General features: G+C 30.4%; 1 protein-coding gene across 6 annotated transcripts in view; it reads right to left on the bottom strand.

Annotated features, from left to right (window-relative positions):
* The window catches only part of LOC107436177 (Acyl-CoA synthetase long-chain), a 75558-nt gene that overhangs the window by 48299 nt on the left and 16908 nt on the right, over positions 1-10351 (bottom strand). For 2 of the 6 annotated variants that reach the window (XM_016047777.3, XM_071184901.1), the window contains exon 2: positions 8844-8927. The exons of 2 other annotated variants lie outside the window; for them this stretch is intronic. In XM_016047777.3, the coding sequence (XP_015903263.1) occupies positions 8844-8927 (84 nt within the window). Of the gene's footprint in view, positions 1-7192; positions 7689-8843; positions 8928-10351 lie in introns of those variants that run through there. 2 more of the 6 variants (XM_016047779.3, XM_043054306.2) reach the window with 2 other exon arrangements.

The raw sequence follows: 10351 nt of genomic DNA, 5'->3' as shown, positions 1-10351 counted from the left end.
ATTACATGTAATCATGATTACATGTAATCATATATTTTGATTACTTGTAATCATATTACTGTAATCGACTATGTAATCCATGATCTTGTAATCGCAATTACTTGGAATCATGATTACAAGTAATTGATTACTGTAATCAAAATTGTAATCATGATTACAGCTGTAATCAAAATTTTTTGAAAATTGTAATCATGATTACAAGTAATTGATTACTGTAATCAAAAAATGTTTTGGCCAACTCTGATAAATAGCAACCCTCGTAATATCTTTGAATTTATATTTTTTAATCTTTTCAAAAGATCACGCGATTTTTTTCATGATAAAAATTTTTTTTAAAATTGAATTTAAGAGAATATTAAATTTTAACAATTGGTTACTGGATATTCAATACTGTTTTAATAGCTATTTAACAAAGCAAACTTGACTAATGAAATAAATGAACTTTTATCGAAACTTCACATCTCGGATATAAATAATTTGTGAGAATATTCTTGAATTTATTTTTACAACCGTTTCTAAACTGGAAACTAAATTTAAATTACATTTTGTTGCTGCGCGTTTCTTTTATATTTTTTTCCAAGATTGACAAATACAATTTTTACTAAAAATTAATAGGTCAGTGATTATATACAATTATATCCAATAAGAGTATTGAATACTGCTATAGTAAACGTTTTTTAAATCTAACATGACTTTCTAAATAATGAAAATGCATTTTTAAAGAAATTTAATAGTATCTTGGATATAAATATTTTATTTCGCAATAGTATCTTAGTAATTATTTTTGAAATCGCTTAAGTTGTCGCGATTTTTTTCAACATTTGAAAATACGTTTTAAAATGATATGAAATATTTATTGGTATATGTGATAAAGAATTATTTCGTAATGTAATATTTTTAATTAACTGCGAAGATACAATCATTTTTTAATAATCATTTCTTATCTAATCATTCTCTTAATCTTTTCTTAATAATCCCACGAAATCGAATGTAATCATTATAGCTTATTATCAGTTTACTCAAGACTTATTATGACGTCGCCACAACAAATGCCGAATAACCTTAAAAAGTTTGAAAAGAATTACTGACTTCGAAATTTCCTCACGAGTTGCGGCTTGAACTGAACTTTGAATTTTAACTTTTGATACAACATCATACGAGTTTTATATCAAAAGATAAAAGCGGATATATCTTACGTAATGCGCCATTAAGTATGTTACTTCAAAAAGATTACATTTTAATTTGAGTTAAATTTTAAAAACAATCCGTTACATCAACAAGGCTATGCATTTGAAAAATAATGATTTATTTCTTCTAACGACACATGTTAATCTATTTAAAATTATTCAAACAATACGTCATTTAAAGAATTGTCATTTTAATCTTTATTCTTAAATAAAGTAGTAAGTAATCTTTTTTAATGCAATTTAAACGTCTTTAAATTGTCGACCAAACTTTGCTGAGAACGACTTCCAACATTCAACTCTGCAGATTTGTAATTAAAAATCCAAGTCAGAAGACCAAAGGAATCCTGGATTAAGTATTGGCAGAACTTTATCTTCGTGAAAGCCTTTTTCGATGGCACTAAATCACATTTGCGTCACATGGAGAATAAAACCACGAAACCCTTCCATGGTAAGTCTGAAGTCAATGAGACTTCAACCCAAGATCCGTCTACCACTGAGGATATCTTATGCCAGCGCTGTGGTCGGGGCGAGCCTGATGCGATATTCGTATCGAGCATTCATCACTCGGATTCGAACCCCGGGTGAAATCATTGGAATACGAGCAGTATATCCTGACCCACTACAGGTCTAAACATATTTTATTTTATAACCTCCGTTGAATAATCGAACTAATATCGGATTTACGACAACCAACTTCCTAGCCTTGTCAATTTGAAAACAATCCAGAAGACAAGGGAACTCCAGAATTAAATATTGGAAGAAATTTACCTTCGTGAAGGACTTTTTGATGAAACTAACCCGAATGAGTTACGTGAGGAGGAAAACCACAAATATCTCCCAAGGTTAGCCTGACGGCAAGAGGACAAACCGTCTACCACTGAGGATATTTTCTGTCAGCACCGTGTTGGTCCGAGCGACAGCCATCGCTGGGATTCGAGCCCATTTCACCCCATTAGGAGGGGAGTGCTCTATCCCTTAAACCACCACGGCTCGCTCTAAACATATTGAAATTTCTTTATACGAATTCCGTGTTTACTCTTTGATAAAACAATGTACGAAAATTGAATGCACACCTTAATTTTATTGTCAACGCACTTATTATTTCGAATAGTACGACCGAAATACACATTTTTAAATGTGCAGTCTCAAATATAAATGTTTTTTATAAAAATAATTAAGGAAAAAAACTGATAAATTTGTAATGCTATTGAGACTACGATTTTAAATGACATCGTTAGAGATGCAAAACATTTGAAATAAAAGAGTTCATAACATAATGCGTATGTATGGCTACGTTTTTAAACATCCTACGCGCACAATATTTTAAAAAAGTTTATCAGCTTTCTGTTCAAAGCACTTTTATGAAAAATTAAGCTATTGTTACAAAATTAAAACGAAAAGCTAACTGAAGGTAAGAGCATTGTTTTATGACCATAATTTTATGCTTGTAACGTTTAATAACGTTCATATCTATGAGACTTTATTCATTTTTGAATTAAAAAAAAAGTACAAACATAACCTAGTCCTTAGGATTTTCCTCAGTTTTATTTTTATTTTATAACCGTCGGTGAACAGCCGACCCAATTTCGGGTTTACAACTACGTAGCCAATCCAGAAGACAAAATGGAACTCCTGGATTAAGTATTGGGAGAAATTCTTTGCTTTCGTGGAGGACTTTTTTTGATGGAACTAACTCGTATTTGCTTCATATGGAGAGAAAAACCACGAAAACCTCGCATGTTTAACCTGGTGGCAAAAAAAAACTAACCAATGATCCGTCTACCACTGAGGATATTTTATGTCAGCACTGTGGTCGATGCAAGCAGGATTCGGAATTAGTTTCGACCAGCCATCGCTGGGACTCGATCCAGATTCACCTTATTGGAAAGCGAACGCTCTATTCCCTGTGCCATCTGGGCTCTTCCCTAGTTTTAGAAAATATTATTTCTTGTGGTTTTATAATGTAAAACTATTTTAATGAACTTAGAATCAAAACGAATTTTGTCTAGCACTACACACAAATAATTTAAACATAATCTAAAAGGTAAAAAAAGAATGTTTTTCAGTTATTGGTTTGATAAAAATTCTATTTATTAAAAAAAATATTAACTTTAATTCAAAACTCCCGGATAAAATTATTTTATTACAATCACAAAATGTGTAACGATCAAGAGTTATGCGTTACATGTTAAGGCTAAATTATTTAATCAGATGAAAAAAAATTTCAATATATATATATGTGCATAATAATTTTTAAATTACATGTTAAAACCTACTATTGGAGCCGCGATGGCTCAGGGGATAGGGAGTTCGCCTTCCAATGAGGCGAACCGGGTTCAAAGCCCAGTCGATACGAATTCCGCATCCAGCTTGCATCTACCACAGTGCTGGCATGAAATATCCTCAGTGGTAGACGGATCATGGGTTAGAGTCCCCTTGCCACCAGGCTAACCGTGGGAGGTTCTCGTGGTCATCCTCTCCATGTTACGCAAATGCGGGTTAGTTCCATCAAGAAGTCCTCCACGAATGCAAATTTCTCCCAATATTCGATCCACGAGTTCCCTTGTCTTCTGGATTGGGATCAAAATTACAAGGCTACGGAGGTGAACATTAGTAGTCGTAAACCCATGAAACTGGATCGACTGTTCAACCATGGTTATAAAAATTGGGCTGTAGAAATGGCGATAAATCGTGCCTGTTTCAATCAAGAAACGGTTGATAAGTGCATTGCCATTAGACCAATACCTTCTAGAAAAGAGAAGGCCACCGCACGGGTTACCATAAACAAGAAATTTAATTCTTTAGTAGTCCTAACGTAATGGTATTTCTCGTATTCACCACCACTGCGCAGCTTAATAGCCTGTAGTAGCCCCATCTTTCTTATTTTTCACCTACTGAGCAGTTTGTGTTCGTTACGTTTGACTATTAAATTGATCCGTGCTCAGGTCTTCTTTCTCCTAGGATGTGTTGATTAGACGTACAGCTCTAGTTATGGTTTGAGTTCTTTAGGTAGCCGGAAAATGACCAAAATTACGAGCAACACAACTAGAATGTTATAAGATACTTATCAAAAAAAATATTTTAAAAGTATAAAGAGAGTAATGCGAACATTTGAAGCATTTCAAGTTTAAAAAAATTAATTTTTACCTTTTAATGATACCAATCTATTCCGATGAAAACCATTAGTCCAGGTCTCAAGGTCAAAAGGACACAAGGTATCGCGTGACAGTCTAGACTTTACCCTGTTTATTTGCTACGCAAAAAGAATATGCTTGCTTTTCATCTTAGAGCAATTTCAAATTTGGAATTCCGTTATACTAAGCATAGCAATTTTCATGACTCGAGATCGAATTGAACTAATTAAATGATTTTTAGTAATGTTGTTATAATTTAAATATTTTTATTTCTCGATAATTTGGAATTGAAATGTTTTACAAAATCACTCTAGCAATAAATTATTGAGAAGAACATTTTATTTAATAATGCATCCCAGTATTAAAAAGAGTTGAGTGTTGGAAATAAATGCAAATGATAATTAGCATCGTTGAAATTCAATGAAAACTATTTAATCAATTCAAAACAAATTACGCAAATATTAAATATACAGTCGATTAACCAATTTAAAAAATATTTTGTACTCAGAAAAAACATCTAAAAATGAGTCCATTGTATGAAAGTCAACAAATTTTTGTAAAACGCTTAAACTAACTCTGATAAATAAATCAAAATAATACTCATAAATTAAGACATTCGGGAGCAAGAAATTTAAAATAAATTAAAATTGTTAAAAATTACGAACAAATCGATATCAAATATGTAAGCAATGGCAATTTATAAATAATAAATTTTCATTTTGTGATAAAAAATATGACATTGATTTTTAATTTTTATTACCTAATTTAAAATACAAATGCTACGACAAAGTCATCGAAATCAAAGATAAGAAATTTAAGTAGAAAAACTAAAGAAATTTAAGTTGAAAAACTAACTCAATTTCAATGAAATGTGAAAAGTTTTGTAATAAATTGAATGCTATCAATTAAAATTGTTTTATTATCTTCAAACTCAGGAGAGAATATTACACAGTTTCAATTTATTACAAACAAAAAATTTAAAAAGGCTATAACACTTGACTTGATTGTTTGATAAAACTCGAATGTTTAATTTGTTTGCGGATTTTTCTTTTACTTGCCAGATAAAGTTTACTTTAGCAATTATTAGAGAAATTTTTATGTGTTTAAAAGCAATTCAAATTTAAGTCAAACTAATAAGTTAGTTAAAAAATATATATTGAAAACTTAAGAGGAACGCACAAGCAGAAACATTGTATTGACTGCATGGAAACTGTTCTTTGTCACAAAAATGCTTTTCAGAACAGATTGAAAATTTCACTAATTATTACGCCAATAAGTATAATTCTGGAAATTTTCAATAAATTGTTATAAAACAACAATCTTACGAAAAACTAACGGAGGTTCAAATGATTAAGTGGCTATCTAAGAAAATATTTATTAATGGTTATTCAGTTATTCAAATTTTATTACACTCTTCAGTATTTGTTTTTGCTTGATAATATATTATATAAAAAAAAATCTTAGATAATTTCTTGGAAAAAAACTCAATATATTTTTATAACAATATACGTGATCTAAAATTAAATAATGCCAACCGAAATTATAAAACTAATTTAAATCATATTAAAATATATAAATACTTTCCACAAATTGCAATATAGAAAGAAAACTCCAGTTCTTAGAATAGGCATTTTTAAATTATACTGCCCGTAATTTTGAAATTGCATAAACTTATATCAATTGCTGTATGAATTCAATTTATATAAATCTTTTTTCTACGAAAAATAAACTATTTTATAAGTACACTAAATTTGCTTTTAAAATAAAATTATGTAACTAGTAATTAGAAATTTAAGTAAAATTATGTCAAAACCTAGAGGAATTAAATTTATATAAATTATAATATCGAAAATATATCAAGGAAAGTTTATTACTATATGCATGCTTTTGAAATTAAATTATATAAGAGAATATAAAGTTAAATACCAAAGGGTATAAGAGTTCAATTTGTATAAATCTTTTTTTACAATAGTAAAACAAAACTTTTATTACAACAAACGAGTTATTAAAATTAAAATTATTTTTTTAAAATTAAATAAGTGAAGTTAAAAACGTAACAGAAGCTATACGAATTTAATTTATACAAATCGTGTATTATAGCCAGATAAAAGTAAAAATTACAATAGCCACGTTTTTAATTAAAATTACACTAATATACATAAAGTTAAAGAGAATCATACTAAAAGTCATTCGAATTCAATTTATAAAAATCTTTTAATTGCAAGAAAAAAAATTATTTCTTACAGAAGACTCGACTTTTAAAATTAAATTCAACTAAAAGTACCTGAAATGTTTAAATCATAACAAACGTTTCTCGAATTTAATTTATTCTAATCAGATTATAATAAGATCACGACACTCATCACGACATGAGTGTTATATAAAATTATTTAGTTTATAATAAACTACAATTTTCTATAACATCAAAGCAAATGTTACACGAATTGAACTTATACAAATCGTATTATAGTAAACATAATGAGAAATACTACAATGTTAGTGTTTTTAAAATATAAGTACACACGTTCTTCTAGATATAAGGTTAAATCAAACCATAACAAAGGTTATACGACGCATATAATTTATATAAACCATTTTATAGTGAGTAAAAACTGCCTATTTGTTTGGCCTACAAGTTTGGCTTTTAAAAATTAAATTCTACTAGAAGCATTTATAAAGTTGAAATCATAACAAAGATTATAAAAATTGAACTTAGACATTTCGTATTGTAGTAAAAGAAGTTTATCGTACACAATATCCTTGTTTTTGAGATTTAATTAGAGTACTTTTAATTAAAAAATTCGACAAAATCATACCAAAAAATAACTTCATGTAAATCGAATTATGGATATATAAAATTTGTTAGCAAACTTGTATTATCGTTTTGAAAATCAATATAAACTACAAATAATTATAAAGCTAAAATCATAACAATTGTTGCTAGAATTCCATACAAATAGTATTATAGAACGAAAAAAAATTAACTACCTGAGCTAGTCATAGTGCAGGACTATAGTAACTAAACTCTTCAATTTGAAAACCGATCTTCCACGAGTTTTCGTATTCAAAGGTTAGAGTTTAAAAGGTTCCAATTCCAGAATATTTTGTAGAATAGTTTGTTACTATTAAGTCATACCGCAGAAACGTGGTCCCCACGTCATCAAAAACTCCGCCCTCCCCCCTGCAAACGTTATGTTCTTGGATTATAAGATTGAATTGACCTTTACCCTCATTGACTTAACGAAATAATCCTTTTCAGTGTAAACAAACCCCACGTTCCAAGATCACATTTCCCGATTTTAGATTCAAGGTCTCCGCAGAAGATAAGACTACTCTAATAATAGTAGGAAAGAATTATCCTCATCTTATCATAGTTGATAAGAATACTATTAACATTTTTTATAGGTTCAGTAGAATTTATCTTCTAAATTAACCCTTGAAACCTCTCTGGAGATAATGTTTGAATGGGGAGGAGTAATGAAGTATTGAACTTGACTTACATTTTAGTATTGCTTTTATTTATTTATTTCTTTTTTTTTTTTNTCACTTGCTTTCTTTTTTTTTTTTTTTTTTTTTGTCAATTATCATTTCCAAAAATAAGTTAAAAAAATATCTAGTGAGTTTGAAGTTATCTACAAAAAACAAGAAAAATAAGAGGAAAAAGTAAAGTGATAAAAATTTTCACACGGTGTCTAATATTTTATGGAATTACATGATTTTTAACTAAAAAATAGTATTTTTTAATTTTTATATTCATTAAAATAGAGATTTTTGGTAAATAATTGCTATTTATCAAAACTTAAATAAATTAAACATGAATTTGCATAATGAAATAAAAGTGCTAGTGCAAGACATTACAAACAAATCTAGGATTTGTTGATGCCCTGTCACTTAATTAATTTATAAAGATAATTAGTATTTGTCTTTTGCTTTTATGTATCTCAATAAGTAAAAATCTGATTATTATATCAATTTCGACCCAGGTTTGAATCCCAGCGATGGCTGTTCGAATGGAATGTTTCTAAAGTTTCGCACCAGCCATAGTGACATAAAATATCCCTAGTGGTAGACGGACAGTGGTCAAGAACATTTCGGCCGTTGGACTGACCGAGGAAAACTTCGGTGGATTTTTATTAAATGTGACGCAAATTCGGATAAGTTACATCAGAAAGTCCTCCACGAAGGTTAGTTTCTCCAATTGCATGATCCAAGAGTTCCCTTGTCTTTTTGGTTGAATTCAAAGTTACAAGGCCGAACAATGATAGCACAAAATCAAATATAAGTCTGCACTTCATCGTCGGTAAAAACAAAATATAGATTAAAATATTAAAGGAAGTGGTGTTAATGATTTTTTTTCTCTTTTCTGGCTGTGCAGGAATTTTTTATTCTTTAGATAAATCGTTACTGCTTTGCGAGTGTGACATACTGCTTAAATATCGTGGAAACAAAGGATATTTTGTTAACAGAATTTATTAAGAATAGAAATCTATTTTTATAAGATTACTTTTGATTAATTACTCACTTAATTTTAACTTAGTTCGAGTATTGCAAAATTTCTCCGACCGGATATTATAGCGTAATCTAACAACTGCATTCAAGGGGGAATCTGCAAAGATATAAAAAAGAAAAACTTAATTGAAATATCTGAAATTGTATTTTAAAACACTACTACAAAGCAGTGATACTTAAATCAAGCAAATTGTTATGTAGCAAGACTCTGAGGAAAATTGTTACATGGAGAAATGGGTAGTCTTTTATCGAAAATATGGAGAAACGTTAGGCATGAAGTCAAGTATCACTGCCTGAAAGTCAGTGTGCGGATGGGTGACCATCTGTATCAGTCTGCGTAGGGACCGAGGGCTTGCGGTATCGGTCCTCCTTAAACTGTTCTACTGTAAAGTGCTCGATTTCGCGTGCAGGTCGTCGGACTGCAGAAGCGGGGGTGCCACCCCCCCTGCAGAGGATGAAAATTGTGATGGCATTTCTTCGGATCATCCTCAGGGATGTTTCCCAGACCGTCGCCAATAGCCCATTGTGCAGCTCTTGTGAAACGTATAAATGAACTACAACTATAAGAATAAAAAAAAGCGTATGCAAAGGCTACATAATAGTCCAGGTAACAGTAAACTGTGGAAAAAAGTAAGCGTCATTCATTTTATTAAGAACTTAAAAGAGAAAGTACCTATATGTGGCAGAGTAATTCGATGTTCAGGGTGTTAATCGGAGTATAAGCTTGCCAAAATAGAATAATTGTGACAAAAACTTTATTGAAATTGAATTTCTATAAAAAAAAGGATGTTTTTTTCATTTTATTACCGTCGTCAGACAGCCGACCCTAATCTGAGTTTGCGACTACCAATGTTCAACTCCGTAGTCTTGTTTGTTATCTTAAAGCCAACACAGAAGACACGGGATCTCCTGGAACAAGCATTTAAAAAAACTAGACTTGGTGGTGGACTCTTCGTTGAAACTAACCCTCAATCTACGTTAAATAAGGAGGGAAACCACGAAAACCTCAAATGGTTCACCCAACAGCAAGGGGATTCTAATCCATGATACATCTAAGGTTGCAGGTTCGAATACGGCCGAAATCCTTGTGGTATATTTGTGATCCTCTTCTGACTTGTGCTAGCAGTTCCTCAAATTAACAATGCTTGTAAATAATATTTTATAATGACACAAGCCAGCATATATATGCTTAAAAATAAAGTTAATAAATTTATTTTACGCATGCACGTAAAAATCTATAAAAACTCGTAATGTTGAATAACAAACAGCACAAGTTAGAGAATGACAGCTCAAAGAAAAACCCAGAGTTATGGATAGTTCTCTTGCCAGCACGCTCGGTGGGAGAACAATTTCATTTGTGGATGTTTATATTACTTCCACTGTCTTTCCTTACGACCACGCAAGTTGGCAGAAATGTAAAATAAACCAAGAAAATAAAAATATTTAACGCTTTTCGTCCTATTTAAAACTAAAAAGTCTGAGGACTGATATTAAGACGTGGTTCCCAGTAAAAAACCGAAT

The sequence above is a fragment of the Parasteatoda tepidariorum genome, chromosome 9, assembly GCF_043381705.1.
Source record: "Parasteatoda tepidariorum isolate YZ-2023 chromosome 9, CAS_Ptep_4.0, whole genome shotgun sequence".
Taxonomy (NCBI): Eukaryota; Metazoa; Arthropoda; class Arachnida; order Araneae; family Theridiidae; genus Parasteatoda; species Parasteatoda tepidariorum.
Note: the sequence above shows the minus strand (reverse complement) of the source record. Positions and strands in the feature narration are given on the sequence as shown.